The sequence below is a fragment of the Salminus brasiliensis genome, chromosome 14 (assembly GCF_030463535.1).
Source record: "Salminus brasiliensis chromosome 14, fSalBra1.hap2, whole genome shotgun sequence".
Lineage (NCBI taxonomy): Eukaryota > Metazoa > Chordata > Actinopteri > Characiformes > Bryconidae > Salminus > Salminus brasiliensis.
This window is the reverse complement of record NC_132891.1, coordinates 36948066-36966408: the sequence shown is the minus strand read 5'-3', so window position 1 is coordinate 36966408 and position 18343 is coordinate 36948066. Positions and strand designations below refer to the sequence as shown.

Genomic DNA, 18343 nt, shown 5'->3' with positions numbered 1-18343 from the left:
ATGAGTTCTTTAACGATCACACCTCTGTTCACCTGAAACTTTGTAATTGTCTTGACACTACACACACAAATCCAACACACACACACACACACACACACACACACACACACACACACACACACACACACACACACACACACACACACACACACCCAATTACAGCGCAGCAGGAAAACAGGGTGAACTTTCAGGAAAACAAGCTCGTATCTTTAATGAAAGCTGACTTTATTCATAATGAATTCATATCACACAGATTCCTGTTCTTAAAGGAGAAGAACGTTAAACTCAAAATCATCAGCAGCCTAAACCAAAACATCTACAGCTAGAACCAATCAGGTCTTTAGAATTAACTCAGGAGATCTAGAACAGGTACTTTAGTCCATGTAAATAAGCTTTAACAAATGGAGGTCTGGTTGAATGCAGCCTCACCAAACACACACACACACACACACTGTCTGAATCTGCATGTAAACATGCCTGCAATACCTCTTAGTGCTGACCAGGGCTGCGGGACACACTGATTAATAATCAATACTGTAGTACTGACCCCACTGACCAAATACAGCATGGGTGTGACTGTGAGCATGCTGACCAATCACAGCTCTGGATGGGTTTCCGTCCATGTAAGCCAGTAGAAGTGAGTTATTGTGGTTTAGGTAAAGCAGGTGACTGGTTAACCCGGTCTTCTTACTGGATAACCAGTGTGTATTACAGCTCCAGTATGAATCTTTAACCAAGTGTGTTCATACAGTGCAGTTCTGAACACCACCTTTAAAGGCACTAACTGTGTGTGTGTGTGTGTGTGTGTGTTTGGAACAGGGCAGTCTCATGGAGCCAACTGCCCTCCCTAGGCTCCGCCCAACACTGTGTAGCTCACATAGTAACATGAATAATTAGGGTAGAATATTAATAACGTGCATTAATGTCCAGTTCCACAGGCATCAGCATCCTCTAGTTGACCTGCAGTAGGTAGAACACTCCAACAGCTAATAGGACGCCACAGACAGGCACCAGCAGGTACTTCTTGTACTTAAGCCACACCCCTTCCTCCACCTCCACTTCAGTGTTCCGCCGGTTCTTCTTCCGCTTCCCTTTCTGGCGCTTCTCGAAGGCCTCCAGCTCCGCCTGACACACACAATGACACCAGGACACAGTAAGAGTGTGAGACGGGGTATTTAGTTCCTGACTCTGAAGACAGGTGGGAAAATCTACCCTGCGTGTGGGCGGGGCTGTCCTGGCGGTGGGCTTCTGCAGAGTGAGTGTGTAAAATTATCGCTATGAGCTGGAGGTCAGATCTTACCTGCTGTTTCTTCATCTCTTCCTCCTTCATCGCCCTCTCCTCAGCCTCACGAGCCTGAACACACACACACACACACACACACACACACACACAATTCATTTCTACTTTTCTCCAATGAAAGTTATTTGTGTTTTAAATGAGGGTGTGTACAAAGTGTTGAGGGGTGTGTGTGTGTGTGTGTGTGTGTGGTGTGTGTGTTGTAGTAGGCATTAGTTCTATGGTGTGTTGTAAAGGTTTAGTGTCTTTTGTGTCTGGCATTAGCCATTAGCTCTACATTGTGGTCTAATGGTTTAGTGTCTCTTTGTGTGTGTGTGTGTGTGTGTGTGTGTGTGTGAGAAAGAGTGAGTGTGTGTCCTGTGCTAATGCTCCCCTAATGGCTCCTGCCACTTTTTATGACCCCTCTGGCAGAGCATAAAACACATCAGACAATGGTGAATTTTACACCCCATTACCATGGGAACACACCCGGACTGTGTGTGTGTGTGTGTGTGTGTGTGTGTGTGTGTGTGTGTGTGTGTGTAATCTGGTAGCTAGTGGAGTTTAGGAGGTCTGAGCAATTATGCCGCAGTTTCCCGATTCCCCAACATTCCGGACTCCACTCAGCTCCTTATTAAAGAGGCTTTACAGACAGGGAGAGACCAACACTGGGAGTAATGGCTCTTTTCCGAGCGACTGCTAATCTGAACCCGGAACACTGTGTTTGAGTACCTGTGTCCTATTTCCATATCCATTTCCATAACAGTACCCAGACACAGCAAAAGGGGTTCTTAACCAACAAACATGCGTCTCCTACTAATCACTCCATTTCGCTTTTTCACAGTTCAGTCATTCCTAGTCCCCTACTATCTAGAACCCCTCTATCAGACAATGTGCTGGAGGGATGAAGGCTATCACGGTCGTCCTCCACATCTTCTAAAACTGCCGCCAACACAACCCTACTGGAGCTCAACACGCTGGGAGAAGAACACCAACTGCTAATTCTGCTATGTCAGCTAACAGACGCCCACATAGAGAGTGTGTGTGTGTGGTGTGTGTCATACCTCAGTGTATTTCCTCTGTAGTTCTCTACAGGTGTCGTCACACACCACCAAATCTTCCTCTTGTCTGGCACGAGAACATGAAAACTCCTACACACACACACACAGGTCCATTTGTGTTAGCCTCTGTGTCCACTCACATCACACCAATTTGAGGGTGTTGAAGTTCTATTGATAAATTAATGGTGGTGTTTCTTAACAGGGCGCTGTAGTAAAAGCTGGGATTTCAGTAACAGCCAATCTATACTGACATGTTAATGAGCTCATGCATATTAATGACCAACTTTCAGTGCCTGTTTGAGTGTCCTGTTGAGCGAAAGTCTCTGAATCAGAGTCTGAGGTTCTAATTACAGAAGCAGAAGTGCTGTTTGATCAAATGCAGCTACAAATAACCAGTAAAAGAAATACACTGATCACAAACAGCATCACTCCAACGTCCCTCCAGTCAGAAGCAACAGCCAGTGTGGGTCGATTTCACAGACAGGTGTGTGTTCAGCACCTTTTTGATCCTCTTGCACGGACACTTCAGTTTAACTCTCTGGGTGCAGTTCTCCTCACACTCCCCAGCATGGCACAGCTCCTTACAGCGATGACCACACTTCAGCTATACACACACACACACACACACACACACACACACACACACACACACACACACACACACACACACACACAACAAAAGAGAGAGAGGGGGGGGGCATGTTAGTCTGTTCGGAGAATGTGTTTGTGCTTAGGTGCCCACATCTGCATAAATACATTAAATTCCAGCTGTGTGGAGCCACTCTTGTGGCTGAATGCAATCAAATTCTCACATCAATGCTCTTCAAAATCCAGTAGAAAGGCTTCTTCTCTAGACAGCTCCAAAAACAAAAGTGGGATAAACTCTTTTCAATACCCTTGATTTCAGAAGAAACAATGAATGAGCAGGTGTCCCAATACTTTTGTCAGTATAGTGTACAAGGCTAAAGTAGAATACAATATAGTAGAGTACAATATAAACTAATAAATGAACTACGGTGGAACAGGAAATTGACACTGCATGGCTCGCTGTTATCTAGAACATGGACTGAAGTAAACAAACAAACAGGATGTAATGAAGATATAAACAGAACCTTAAGAACAGATCAGATCAGTGTGGCTCAGAGGATCAGGAAGGAATGATGGGGAATCTGGACAGCCTGAGCCACTGTAAACACACTGCAGCACACAGCCAACTTGGGCAGTGTGTGTGTGTGAGTTTGATGGGAGGGGTATCTTTCCAGGAACTGTGCTGGATAAAAACCTGTTATTTTTGGTGGTTTCTTTTCTGCAATATACTGTGTGTGTGTGTGTGTGTGTGTGATGGAATGGAGTGTGACAGAAAGCCTGGATGTTTGAAGTTGGACTGCAGCGTTACACAACTTAACCAGAGTCAGATTCTCCCCTTAAACACAGACCAGCTTCAAACACCGGAGGCGGACCCTCACACTGAGACCCTTCACAGTGGAACATCCTTAAAGGGGTTCTGTGTGGAACCATGTCACCTCAAAGAACCATCAGAATGCATATAGGGTCTCTTCAAGATCAAAGAAAAGCTCTTATAGATGTTACTTTGTGTGGTTGTGTCTTCGCCTGTCAATCAGAGGATTAAAGGAGCAGTTTGTCGACAAATCAGACCCTTATGATTGATCTCTGATCAGATTCAGGCGATCAGACGAGACATGTTTGGTATTGGACGTGTGCTTCTTTAGTTTACAACAGGACACGCTAAGCTAACGCTGCTAACAAACACCACTAACAAACGCTGGACTTAGACTGTCACCTATTTACTCAGGTCACACACCATCCTGTTCAAAACACTGTTCACAACACACACTGAAAGTGGGCGTGTTTATCCATCACTACAGATTATAATAAAACACAGAAGTGCACCTACACTACATGGACAAAAGTATTGGGACACCTGCTCATTTATTGTTTCTTTTGACCTCTGGCCAGGGGTTTGACAGGCTGTGTGTGTGTGTGTGTGTGTGTGTGTGTGCGCATTTGCACATCTGCGTCAGCTGAATGCATTCATTAAGGGTAGTAGGGGTGTTCACAAATATTTGGACAGAGTATGTAATGAGTCCTCTAAAACTAAAACTTGAAAAGAAGTAGTGTCAGGAGTTCAGAGTGACGCCCCTCAGACAGACCTCAGACAGAGGGAGAGCGAGAGATGAGATTACCATGTGAGAGAGTGAGCTAAGCAGAAAGGATTGTGTGTGTGTGTGTGTGTGTGTGTGTGTGTGTGTGTGTGTGTAGTTTAAAGATTAAAGTAAATGAGTGTAAGTGTTTGCAGGTGAAGCTAATCTCCAGCACAGCCATTACAGATCAGCCAATCACGGCACGACACACACAGCTCTGATTTTCAGATAAACTGAAGGTTCTGATAACTTGCGCAATTTCTTCTGTTTCCATCAGCTGCTGTTCTGCCTCAGTTCCTGAGGGGGGCGTAACATGCTCACACCGCACCGTCAGTCTCCCTCAGTGTGCAGCGTTTACAGTGGAGGGGCTTAACTGTATTAGCTGTGTTTAAAGCAGCTGTGTTTCATAAATGCAGAGCATCCCATTCAGCCTACAGCAGTTTAGCCCCACCCATTCAGCCTACAGCAGTTTAGCCCCACCCATTCAGCCTACAGCAGTTTAGCCCCACCCATTCAGCCTACAGCAGTTTAGCCCCACTCATTCAGCCTACAGCAGTTTAGCCCCACCCATTCAGCCTACAGCAGTTTAGCCCCACTCATTCAGCCTAAAGCAGTTTAGCCCCACCCATTCAGCCTACAGCAGTTTAGCCCCACCCATTCAGCCTACAGCAGTTTAGCCCCACCCATTCAGCCTACAGCAGTTTAGCCCCACCCATTCAGCCTAAAGCAGTTTAGCCCCACCCATTCATTTTACAGCAGTTAATGTTTCATCTCCTCCTTTAACTCTCCTTATTATTCTCTTTCTTTCATCATTTTCCTCACTGTCACACACACACACACCTGTTTAGGGCACTGGTTCTTGCAGGAGGTGAGCAGTTTTCTACCTTTCTCATCTGCAGAAGTCAACTTCCTACAAACAAACAAACAAACAAACAAACAAACATGTTTACACTATTCAGTAAACAGGAGGAGCTCCTCCGCACCACAGCCCTGAGGATCATCATCCAGAGTGTGCCTCTATTACTGCATCAGTCTGGACCAAACCTCTGTTTCTAATAAAGTGGCCAGTGAGTGGAGCACAAGTACATCTAACTGGACATTCTGTGTGTGTGTGTGTGTGTGTGTGTGTGTGTGTCTCTCTCACAGGCATTCGATGTACAGGTTGGTGATCTTGCAGTGACAGCGCTGTCTGATCATCTGGGTACAGGGGGGGCAGTCGCCACGGTGACAAGGTAGGGCACAGGGGTGGGGGCATCCAGGGGGGCGGGGCTTAGAGCAACCCTCTTCGCACAGCTCACACTCTTTCCCAGCCTGTAAACACACATGTTTTAACAATGGGGTTCTAAAGATTTGTCCTTGTTAGGTCTCACAGGAGCCCCAACACACTGCAATCACACACCCCTCCATCCTTCTGACACTCAGCATTCCATAACACACACACAGCTAATAAAGACATGGTCTAAATAAAGACTGACAGGAGATACTGTGTGTGTGTGTGTGTGTGTGTGTGTGTGTGTGAGAGAGAGAGTGTAAGAGATAGACCTCTGTTTTCTCTTTGTTGGGGTCAGAGGTCACTGAATGGCACACCAGGCTGCAGCTATGGTTACTGCAGGTCAAAGTTCGTCCGCATGGTCGGGCACACGAGAATGGCCCGCGAACGTGGCACAGCACCGGACTCACCTGTAAAACACACACACACAGAGCAGTTAGTGAGACCAGACTGAACTGGTTGGAGCTGTGGTGTGTTTGTGCGGAGCAGAGGAGTATGAGCTGAAATGCTGACTCTGGAGGGTCGGCTAATTAAAATATGCCCAAACACAACCTCCCTACAGCAAGACCCCCACGAAAACGCGTGCGTGCGTGCATGCATACACGCATACACACACACACACACACACACACACACACACACACACACACACACACACACACACACACACACACTTACTTCTGTGGTTCACATCATTGCACACAACACTAGACAATAGAGCTTTGTGCCATTAGAGTACAAAGGAGAACAGTGACCCACAATCCTGAGAGAACCTAAACTCTGAAGTTCAGCCCACACTACTAAATCACCCCCCCACCCCTGCATAGGTGTTTCTAATAAAGTGTCCAGTGTAAGGCTTCACATCAGCGCTCATATGAACCAAATGAAATGATAAGCGTGCTTCTCTCCCGCTACTGCATAACAAAGGAAAATATAAACAGTACATAATAATCACACACACACACACACACTCACACACTCTCTCTCTCTGACATTTCAACGGCACAGAGATTAGACTGGATTTGACCTTTAGCCGTATCTGAAGGGCCACTGGACCACTCTACCCTTTCCCCTCGCCCACACATTTCTCTTTCCCTAATTCTCACTCTCTCGCCTTCTCACACACTTTGTCTCCCCAGCTCCTCATTTGCGCTCTCTCTCTCTCTCTCTCTTTTATTTTTAAGTGTTCTCTCACTCTCTCATTTCCTATCTCTCCCCTTCCCTTTCTGTCTTGCTCGTCCTCTAAATTTTCCCCATCACTCTCTCGTCCACTCTATTCTTTCTCTCTCTCAAACAAGTGATGAGGAGAGAAATAAACAAAGCAGTGAGGATAAGAGAGTGACGCACTGAGATTTAGATCAGAAGATCAGCTGGAGGGGTGTGTGTGTGTGTGCAGTTACCTCATGCTCCCCCAGACAGGCCCTGCAGAGAGAAAATACACACTGTTACAGATTATAACTTCACAGGTGGCAACACACACACACACACACACACACACACAGTTCAAAGCCTAGCATGAATACGTCACTTCACTGTCTGCTGCACATTACAGCTATGCTACATGTTGAAGTTGGACACACACACCCATGTGTTACAATGCGATTGTTTTAGAGATCCAGTGGGGAAGTGTGATGCAGTACTCCTGCCTGATGTGTGTGCACGTGTATATGTCTGTGTGTACGTACGTGGGTATGGGGACCTGGCAGGGAGGGCAGGGTAACGCCTTGCACTCAAATGCTGGAGCTGAAGGCTTTTCCCACGGACCAGCTAACGGAGCCTGGAACACACACACACCCCCCATTCTGTAAAAACTGATGTTACTGATAAGTCATGTGAGAGACAGAGACAGAGAGAGAGACAGAGAGACAGAGACAGAGAGAGAGAGAGAGAGAGAAATTCTTACCCGCTGGTTGGTTCTGAGCAGCACCTGGTCATGGCATGGTGCTGGACACAGGTGATTACAGCCAGGTAAGGGCATCTGGCACACTTGCTTACAGACTGGACATGCGCCAAAATGACACCTGTGCCTCTCACGAGTGGGGTGATGACACGATGAAGGATTACTACACACACACACACACACACACACACACACACACACACACACACACACACACACACACACACACAGTATAAGAATTCCAGCCAATCATAAACCTGCATAGTTCTCTGTAGTACAGAGTGTACTATTATCACACATACACAAACCTGTCCAAATGTTTGTGGACACCAATTCTAATAAATGTGTTCAGCTACTTTAAGCTGCACCCATTGCTGAGACAGATGTGCAAATGCACACACACAGCTTGTCTAGTCCCAGTAGAGAAGTACTGCCAATAGAATAGGACTCTCTGGAACAGATCAACATCATGACCCTATTGACACCACGCTGCCTAATACCAGGCGTGGGCTAGAGGGGTATAACAGTCACTCCAACAGAAGCAGGATAAACTCTTTAATACCTATAATTTCAGAAGAAGCAGTAAATTAGCAGGTGTCCCTTATATGTAGATACTATGTGTGTGTGTGTGTGTGTGTGTGTATTTACCTGCACAGTTCTTTGCAGCGTGGGGGTTTGGTGCTTTTTTCTCTCCCACAGGGAACACTCAGAGAGGTGGTGCCACATGCACACTTCACCTGCACCACCTCCGGACATGGGTAGCAACTCCCTAACACACACACACACACACACACACACACACACACACACACACACACACACAGTACATTCCCACTATAATTATCTTGACCTAAACACTGAACTTAATAACTCATATCTTCAGTGTGAGTGGGCGGGGCTTAGTAGGTGAACATATGTACATGTTGGTTTCTGAGACATCAAAAAACAACGAATGAAAGCAGGCAGCTCAGTCAGTATATACGGTCTGTGAGGACTGGACGTGGTTTCAACATTTAAATGTCGTCAAAAGCTCGTCACTTCTTCCAGCAGCAGCTACTAAACAGAGTATTTGTGGGCGGAGCCTGGCTGAGGTACAAAGCTGGTTGGTCAGAGCTGCTGTTTTCCTGCTGCCTGGTCCAGACATGCTGAACTCAAACCGAAGCTAAAGAGCGTCGGACCGGCCTGACATTTAGATAAGACGCCCGCACTGATGTTCTGTGCACCATTTAGCATTTAGCACACAGAAACAGGGCGATCGACATGCATATAGAGAGAAAAGTGAGAGAGGGAGAGACAACAGAATAATTACACAACGGTGAGATGACCTATAAACTCCAACTCCGTGATCTCACCTTTACGCACACATCAAAGGTCAAATCATTTAAATATCAGGGCTGAATAATGAATGCGGCCCGGCGTCCAGTCAGATAGGGGGCGCTGTGCATTATCCTGCTGTACCCAGTTATTATACAGTGATGGTCTGATATGCAAAACCTTCGTCTAACCTTTCGTACTCACAAAAAAAGAAGAAAAAACCAGATGTGCAACACAAACAGGACTGAGCTGCAGAACCAGCGTGAGTAATGTGCTGCTATTTTCAGAAAGACGGATTAAGCTTTAATTTTAGACAATAAGCCTTTTGGGAATGTATACAAACACATGGTCAAAGGACACATGTTGCTGATGTTCTGAGCATAAATAAGTGAATTAATCCTCACCAATAAACAAACATATGCCCGGTCATGTGCTGCATCTGCACATTTTAGACATCATTTCTATTCATTGAATGAATTTAACAGACAGAGAAAACAGCTTGCTTTTGCATTAACTGTTTAATAAACAGTAATTGTGTATTTAAATGTGCAGAAGTGTGACCTCGGATGCCCAAACTTTTGAATCAGACTGTATATGAAACTCTGAAGCAGTGAAAAAGGTCAGAAAGGTGATGAGGGCAGAAACCAGACTCTGTAGTCTGGGTCCAGCAGAATCGTCCTCAGTTCAGTGAGGTTAACGTGTAAACTGTGGTGCACCCTCAGACTAAAACACAGTGAAGTGGAACTCCCAGGTTATTCAGCTGTGCAAATACAAGTCATGCCCAAAAATCTCACTTTTACCCACAAATCTTTTATAAATAAGGAGAGTCTAAAAACACTGCCCATCAGTTGTGCTCTACTGGCTCCGTACAGTGCTTGAACCCCAGAGAATTGCAGCTAGAAATGTAGATAGCGCGCTTAGCGCCGAGGTGCAGTGTGTATAGGTGATCTTTCACGCCTCACCGTTCACACAAACCAGGGAGCTTTAGAGCAAAGCTATTAAAAAAACATGAGCTGATTTAACAATGATTACTGACACATGGTAACTCCGCCCCCTGTTTATTTATATTATTGTGTAAATATACACACATTTCCTACAGAATAAGTAATAGTAGTACAACTGTGTGCAAAGCCAGCATCAGTTCTTTATGTGTTAATATTATTTATTGCTGAAATGGATGGTTTGGATGATTTAACTGCAAAAGCAGCATTTTTTATTTTTCTCCATTTTATTTAGTGTATGATCAAATTTACACATTCTCATATCACATTCATATTTACAGACCTGAACGTATCAACAAAGCTGTGGGTAGAACTGGCGTACGTTCATGTAATCAGACGTAATCGTACACATCTCTGATATGTATCAGGTCAGACCTGTTTCCTCACAGCTGTATAAACCAGTGTCTGAGCTTCAGTCTGCAGTGGACGATTATAAAACTCATTTTTCTGTGGTTTAATAACATTCCAAAACACAACCTTTGACCCCAGCCAGCTGGACTGGGATAATTAACAGATTTGGGGACATGTGACCGGCCGAGAAGAACGGGGAGTTTAGCTAGTGTGTGTGTTACCTTGATGACACACTGAGGGGCACTTGTGGTTCCTGCAGCCGAGTGTTCTGCCACAGTTCAGATCACAGGGAGGACAGTTACCTGGGCAACACTACACACACACACACACACACACACACACACACACACACACACACACACACACACACACACAGAGAGCTTTAAATAATGCTTTATCTGAAGTGTGTCTCAGTGATGGTGTGAAACATGCCTGCCTGAGTGTCGGGTAAACACGGGTCAGTGATGAAGTGTGACCGTGAGAGAGTGTGTGTGTGACGGTGGGAGTGTGTGTGACAGTAAGCATGTGTTTTTGACAGTGAGAGATACAGATACACTGTGCGTGAGAGAAGTGACTCTCAGTTTCAGAGGCCCCGCCCACACTTATCTGGATATTATTAAAGTCGGGTCTTTTGGAAAAAGGAGACATCAAACAGTTTACCTGTGTAACTACGTGTTGAGTAACGATTGTGTTTACCTTTTAATTCAATTCCCCTGAACGTTTTATATAGATACACACACACATACATATCTATCTAATGTCCCATATGCTATATGTTCATACATACTGCAAATGTTCTTCACACTCACTGAGTGAGAGGGATTCAGAAACAGTGGTGTCGCCACGGCAACATAAAACATATATATTTATTTTTATTATTTAAGCTTTTTATTCTTGGTACAAATCTGGGTTCGAGTGTGTGTGAGAGATGGGATTAAGGAGGCCTGCTGTGTGAACACAGTGAGAGAGCCGCTGCTGTATTCAGGTCTGTTTGGGCTTAATGAGGAACATTTTTCGTCCCACATGACGCTTTAGCGCCCCCTGCTGAGCTGGCATGACCACAGAAAGAATCCTTCATTTTTAAAAATAACAGGGAAGAGGTTCTACAGACACAATACAATCACCTCCTGCCTGGCACAGGAGCATCACCTCTAACTTGGACTTCTGGCTTCAGTAACACACAGTGAAGGCCAAGTTCGGTACAGTACACTCAGTACGGTACGGTCTTTACTCTTCTGCTTTCTAAAGCCAAAGCTGTCTTTCACCATGTTCTTCATTGTTGTTCTTGCACAGTTCAGTAACTGTGGGAGGACAGTGTCTGCCTGCCAGATTCAATCAGACATTCTCACTGCTAGTGTGTAAACCTCACCTTCCTCCTGCACTGATGTCTGCTGCAGCTGCGGGTCTGGTTACATTTGGATTCACACAGATACTCCTTATGGCACGGCATGCGCTTACTGTAGCGTCCACAACGACACTGCTTCTCCACCTCCTACACACACACACACACACATACACAAACACAGTTCTAAGGTGAGCTGTAGCTGATGAGTATGTGAATAGAAGCCCCTACTGGAGAATCACAGGACTTTTCCAATAATACTTTCCGTCTCAGACTGGAATCCTGATGTTGTGAACCTATTGGACTAATTTTCTCTCAAGTGTTTTGTACCTAATTATTCTTCTAAAACAGACATTTATAAGAACAATTAACATCACTGTAAGTGTGTTAGTGTAATGAGTTATTGTGTGTGTGTGTGTGTGTATTTACTGTTTGTACCTGTCTGCAAGTTTCACAGGGTCCTTTATGGCACCGCATGGAGCAGGTGTGTAAACCACAGTCCAGCTTCTTGTCACACGTGTCCCCACAGGTAGGAACATCAGCAGTGCATGGCAGAGCACATTCTGATTCACACACAAAGCATCAATAACATACCGTTAATATAACTGTATTACACTCATACGATCCACACATACTCCGTATACAATCCACACGCTCAATCTGACAAACTGTAGTACACTACAGGGCGCTCTATAATGTTCATATGAGTCACACACTGTTGTAATGGTGTGTACATGATATGTAAATCTGTATGAGGAGTGCAACTCACTGCTCTTGCCACAGGGGCAGGTTCGGTTCCCAGCACGTGGGCACTCTCCACACACACCTGTGTGACACACACGCTCACACGTGTGATTACCGCATGGCAATGGACGCCCACACATCTGCAGAAGAGACCACACACACATTACACAGTACCCTGCACCGCTCATCCAGTGAGGGAACGGGAACGAATCAGACGATCAGCACTGGATCGGGTGGAACGCTGCCCAAATCCGATCCTGGATCAGAACATCGAGAGTTAAAAGGTGAGGAGTGAAAGATCACCTGGTCGCAGTGCCACACCGGACTGGCACACTGCCGCTCTGCTGAGCTCCTCCCACACACACACTTCTGCACGCTCACCCTCGGACACGGCTCACACACACCTGCAGAGAGAGAGTGAGAAAGCCTGGCTGCTAACTTTGTGTGTGTGTGTGTGTTAGCTGCGTGACAAGAGTCCAAGTGTGTATGTGTGTGAGTATGAAATGAGTGTGTTACCTGCGTGACAGGTGTGTGTGCAGGTGTGCATCTTGCACGGCAGCGTGCGGCCACAGACTTTCCCACAGGTCCAAGCTTTATTACTGCAGCGTCGAGGAACCGGGGCCGCCTTTCCACACACACACGACACACTCACCATCTTAGGACATGGGGGGCACGGACCTGAAATGAACCAACACACACACACACTCCAATAGGTGATTCAGACTGCAAAGCCCAAGCTCTTAAACCTCTAAAGAGCTAAACCAATCAGATCACTGCAAAATATTAGATGAGAGACTATCAAAGCATATGAACCCAACTGAACCAATCAGAACAGAGTTACAATCTAAACCAGCCAAGACTGTGTGTGTGTGTGTTTGTGTACCTGGATGGCACAGCAGCAGGCAGCGGTGTCCGCAGGGTGGCTTGAACTCCCTGTCACACACCTGTCCGCAGGAGTGTGGGAGGAGCCAGGGGTCGGGAGCGGGGTCAACCTCTTTACCACAGTAGCAGTAATAACGACATGGTGTCTGCTGAGGAGAGTACTCATGCCTGCACTTAGGACTGAGAGAAAGAGAGAGAGGGACAGAGGCATTAAAATACAGCTCATAACATCCTTTCAGTTCCTCCTTCATTTGCAGTTCATTCTGCTTCAGCTTCATTGTAATTATCAGACTGCACATGAGAATTAAAAGCACTACTTTCTGCCACATATCTTAAGAAATGATGCAGCAAATTTAAGAACTTCTGTCCAAAACAATCACACAGAGACCCAGACATCCTGGAGGATCTGCTTTCATATTTAATAAGAAAAAATAAAAACCTAAATAAAGACTGTAGAGTAGTTCAATACTGAAACACTGAGTGGTGCATGCTCCTCACCAGGGCCAGGGGTGGTCCTTCTTCCCAAAATCCTCATCTGTTACCGAGGAAACCAGGAAGATCGAGTCTTTGGCCCATTTCTGAATACACGGGATGTGGAAGATACAATAACATCCCACACAGCTCCAAACCTGAGAGACAGAGACAGAGACAGAGAGAGAGAGAGAGAGAGAGAGAGAGAGAGAGAGAGAGAGAGAGAGAGAGAGAGGCCAAACCACATAAACCTGCAAGTGTGAACACACCCAAGACTCATTTGAACCAGATCACTCAGACCAGTTCAGGAGGAGGTCCGAGACACGAACACCCCAGCCTCTCCAAAACACATTGCAGAACCAAACCCCTTCCCAGTATCCTATCCATATACCAGTCTCATAAAGTGACCAGGTGTAAACAGGGTCTTAGTCAGTCCAAATAGCTGGAACCAAGGTAGACCAAATAAAACTGTGTGTGTGTGTGTGTGTGTGTGTGTGTCTCACCGCTTGCGTTCTCTTCACAGATGCGATGCAGATGAGGCAGGTAATGGCTCCAGACTGGAACGCCTCATTCAGGTACTGACGGGTTCTCTCCAAATCTGACACGTCTCCTCCTAAAACACACAACACACACACAGAGGTAGACCATTAAAGGTTCACCAAAACATTCTCCATATAACGATGCTCATAATATAAATAAAAACACATTTTTAGTCATTCTGTAAATCATCATGAATGACCTTGTTTACACACTGAATCTAGAACTGGAACTACTTTATCCTCCTCATAACGTCCCGCTCTGTATAGCAGTGGGCGGAGTGATACCACACACTGTGCTGAGGTGAAAGTGTGTTCTGGCTCCACCAGCGTTCAGCTCAGTTCAGGTTCTGTTTGGGTTTATAGACTAAAGTAAGTCCCACCATCTTCTAAACCACACCCCGTTAATGATTAACGTCATCAGCACCCGGTTTAACTGGTAAAAGAAGTGGTGTGGAAGAGCAGGAACCACCCCGACTGGTGTTTGGTGATGAAGTGTGTTTATTAATCGTTAATAAAATATGTATAAAGCTGTTCATATAACTGTGGCCACAAATTCTTTACTCCCTAAGTTATCTGCTCTGCTGCATGTCTGAACCTCCTCCACACACTCCTCACCTGAGGGGCCTCACACTGGAATCCTCTGAAAATTCAGCACTGCTGACGTACGTCTCAACACAGCATGTGACCCTGGATTCACACAGCAGTGTCTGTGTGGGCCTGCACTTTGGCGAGTGATGTGTGTGTGTGTGTGTTTGTTGATTCACCCCCTCAGCAGAGGAGTGAGTTTAAATGGATCATAAAGGAGCTGCAGCCTGAACCACTGTGACCTCCTCCGCAACTCTACAGTCTTTAGTCCAGAGCAGGACAAAAAACAGCTTACTCTACATCACTGCTCCTATTTCACAGTTTACAGCTGGGGAGATGCCTGTGAACTGAAAGGTACTAAAGTGAGAAAATATGACAAGAGATTAGATACAGTGAAACTAGACAAAACAAGCTTGTAAACTACTTAAGACATGGCTTCAGAAGAAGTCCTGGAAGGTTCTAGAGAGGCCTACCAGTCACCTGACTTGAACCCCAAAGAAAATCTTTAGTGGGATGTGGTGAGAAAGCGGCTGCGGCTGCAAAACCCAAGAGTATTAGTGAACTGGAGGACACTGCCCAAGAGGAATAGGCCAAGATTCCTCAGGAACGCTGCCAGGAGCTGGAGTCTGGCCGTGCATCATGTCTGCAGCAGGTCAGAACAGCAGAGGGTTCTCCACTAAGTACTACTAAAGACGTTTGTCACGAAGGGGTTGAATAGTTCTGGAATAGGAAAAGAGGCATTTGTGTTGAGCTATTTAAATTGCTCTTTGTCTGCGGGGTAATTTTGATTGGAATTGTTCGACTGCATCTTAATTTCCTAATTCAAAACAAAGAACCAATAAGATTGAAGAACACCCCACTTCTGAAGCTCAGGAGGGTGTATGAAGAGTGTGTGTGTGTAATCGGGTGATTTCTGACCTGTCTGGCTGGTGTATGTAGTGAGTGTCGACTCCAGGATCCTCCCTTGCTTCCCCAGCCTTCCATCTTCAACATCCTCATCATCGTCTTCATCTTCCTCAGACGAGAAGCTGTACTGTTTCTCTGCCAGTCTCTGAGCAGCTGCCTGGTTGGACTTTCTGATCTCCTCAAATTTGGACTGAGATGACACGACTGGAGAGACACACAGCTTTTATTAGAGAACCTGAGAACCACACAGAACCATCACTGAAACATTGTGGGGTAGAGTGTGTGCATTGCAGTGGTGTGTTCTGGGGGTCCACTATTATTATTCTTGTTTAATCCTTCCCAGAACCCCTTTTTAACACATCCCTCCTACCTTTACTGGGTGTAGGTTCCGGTTTCGGGACCATAGTAACAGCCGAACCGCCCCGTCCTCGTCCCACCCTGACCCCATCCTCCTCTCTCTGAGGTCTCCCTGACAAGGCATCACCCACAGCCTGACCCCGTGCCTGACCCCGGCCGCGGCCTCGGCCTTGCTGTCGCCAAGCCGGCTCCATGTGGATCACCTAGATAACAGAGAAAGCACAGAAATGTCATGTACCCTCAGACAGACTGTGCCTTTAAGACTAATACATGCATATGAGCTCTGTTCTGATTGGTCGCCCTGTAATAGTCCTAATTCAAAAAGCATAATCTGAAATATACTTTATAATATCAGTGTGAATAAACTGCAGTGGACTGGATATATACATAGGTGTGCATTTTAAACATTATTTTATTACCAGAAGAAATACAACAGTTTATCCTGTTATGATTTGGGGGGCTTTACGTTCATAAATACACAAAATATGCAAATATAAGATCGAGACAAGTTGTATTTTTGCTAAAAATCAGGATAATTTGAGGCTGAAGTTTGGAATTTTCCGTTCCACCTTAAATGGGGCAGCGATTGCATTTCGGCGCCTCAGGCGCCGAAATGCAATCGCTGCCCCATTTAAGGTGGAACGGAAAATTCCAAACTTCAGCGTCGTCTTGCCTTCAAAGCCTTACATGCGATCATATAGCTTAACCTAAAGTATCCAACCACCTTAATTACATCCATTAAACCCTTTAAAACTAATCTTCACTATTTTTAGATATTAAAAATCCATCAAAATACAGCTAAGAGGAGACTGACTTGAGCTCGCTCCGGAGCGACTCCAGTCATTCCTATAGCCAATGCTAACATGCTAACTCGCTACGTTATTAAACATTCACACAACTGCTGTACATGTTTAACAAACGTTATCACCACAGACCGCTTTAATACAGATGTTCCATTTTTCTCTGAGGATCAACGTTTTATTCTTGAACGTTTTATCACGTTTATATCGCCCCCCTCAAACACAAATCCCACCGCTAACTCACCACAAGTCGCCGGGCTCCAAAGGTACAGCCGTGCACGATGGGAAATGTAGTCCCTTTACGCACTCTCTTCGTATTCCCGGCGCCTTTAAAAACTACAACTCCCGTCCAAGGCAGAAAAGCGCAACGTGTCGTGCAGAGGTTCTCCCGAATATTTTAAAAACACATTTATACATTATAGTTTTATTCAGAGTCATTGAATTAGGATGCAGAATAGTTGTCTATCAAAAAATACTTTATTGAGAACACGTCAAATACAATAAGGGTTACAGGCCAATTGTAATAATACTTCAAATAATATGATCTAAATCTAAATTTATTTTTTTAATTATTATTTTTCATGTGTCTTCTAAACAAACCAGCAAACCAATGTGGTGTTCAGACTGGTGGTGAGCTATGTAAAGGTGCACTATGCAATAAGAAGAGATGGATAAATGTTCTTTGGCTTTGCTAGACTTAAACTTAAAGGCCTATACGGGCTTGACTTTAACCATGCCCCATAATGCACCTTTAACACTAAAGAGTAGCCCTAAAACTTTTACAGCTATGAATGTACATATGTACACATGAACAACAGTCTAAAATGTATGTTTTGACTCATAAATGACATAATTTGTGTGAAAAAAAGCACATTAAAGGGCCCATCCTTTATTTTTCTGGCATATTATTTTTTAATAAACTAAAACAGTCATACTTTGCTGTATTTGGCTATTAAATATTCCCTGACTCTTTTTAATGCTGTGTAAAATGCTGTGTACTGAAATAGTGTCTTACTCCTGTAGGGGGCGACTGTGTTTATGCTTAAAAGCTCTTTAAACACACTTTTGCATGAACGAGGACTGCTCATCTGCTCACCTGTTTACATTAAGAAACCTGTGGATAATGTGCTTTTCTCTGATATGGGCCCTTTAAGAGTTTACACAGTCACTTCTGCTCATGCTGGTATCTCTGTTTAATTTCCATATCTGCTGGTTCGAGTCCAGGAATCTGATTAGAACCTGAGTTTCACATCAGTTAGAAAATAAACACAAATAAACAAGGTGTGTGTGTGTGTGTGGGAGGGGCTGAGCCCTGCTTATGAACCTGCATCAGAAAAAATGCACCTGCAGTCTTCTTCTGGGGAATACAGTGAAAAAACACA

The 18343-nt window shown here is 45.1% G+C and overlaps 1 protein-coding gene across 2 annotated transcripts; it reads right to left on the bottom strand.

Moving 5' to 3' along the window:
• Nucleotides 1-206: 206 nt before the first annotated feature.
• nfxl1 (nuclear transcription factor, X-box binding-like 1) lies at nucleotides 207-17229 on the bottom strand. Of its 2 annotated transcripts, XM_072697370.1 has the most exons (23): nucleotides 17206-17229; nucleotides 16175-16364; nucleotides 15817-16008; nucleotides 14278-14387; nucleotides 13802-13932; nucleotides 13305-13483; nucleotides 12938-13099; nucleotides 12725-12825; nucleotides 12447-12561; nucleotides 12116-12240; nucleotides 11705-11827; nucleotides 10557-10647; nucleotides 8318-8438; nucleotides 7673-7832; nucleotides 7455-7546; nucleotides 7170-7191; nucleotides 6042-6179; nucleotides 5644-5810; nucleotides 5340-5409; nucleotides 2837-2941; nucleotides 2341-2427; nucleotides 1301-1354; nucleotides 207-1125 (listed from the first exon to the last, which is right to left on the bottom strand). In XM_072697370.1, the coding sequence occupies exons 2-23, from the start codon at nucleotides 16353-16355 to the stop codon at nucleotides 952-954; spliced, it is 2700 nt and encodes an 899-aa protein (XP_072553471.1). In that variant the 5' UTR covers nucleotides 16356-16364; nucleotides 17206-17229; the 3' UTR covers nucleotides 207-951. The 2 variants fall into 2 exon arrangements, with proteins under 2 accessions (XP_072553471.1, XP_072553472.1); XM_072697371.1 differs by lacking the exons at nucleotides 207-1125; nucleotides 1301-1354; nucleotides 2341-2427 and having other exon boundaries at nucleotides 2839-2941; nucleotides 5384-5409.
• Nucleotides 17230-18343: the final 1114 nt, after the last annotated feature.

Coding starts and splice junctions, on each gene's coding strand:
- nfxl1 (XM_072697370.1), bottom strand. CDS start 16,355: ATGGAGCCGGCTTGGCGACAGCAAGGCCGAGGCCGCGGCCGGGGTCAG. Junction 8,439..10,556: donor CCCCTCAGTGTGTCATCAAG/GTAACACACACA, acceptor TGTGTGTGTTAG/GGAGTTGCTACCCATGTCCG. Junction 1,355..2,340: donor TACAGAGGAAATACACTGAG/GTATGACACACA, acceptor GTGTGTGTTCAG/GCTCGTGAGGCTGAGGAGAG.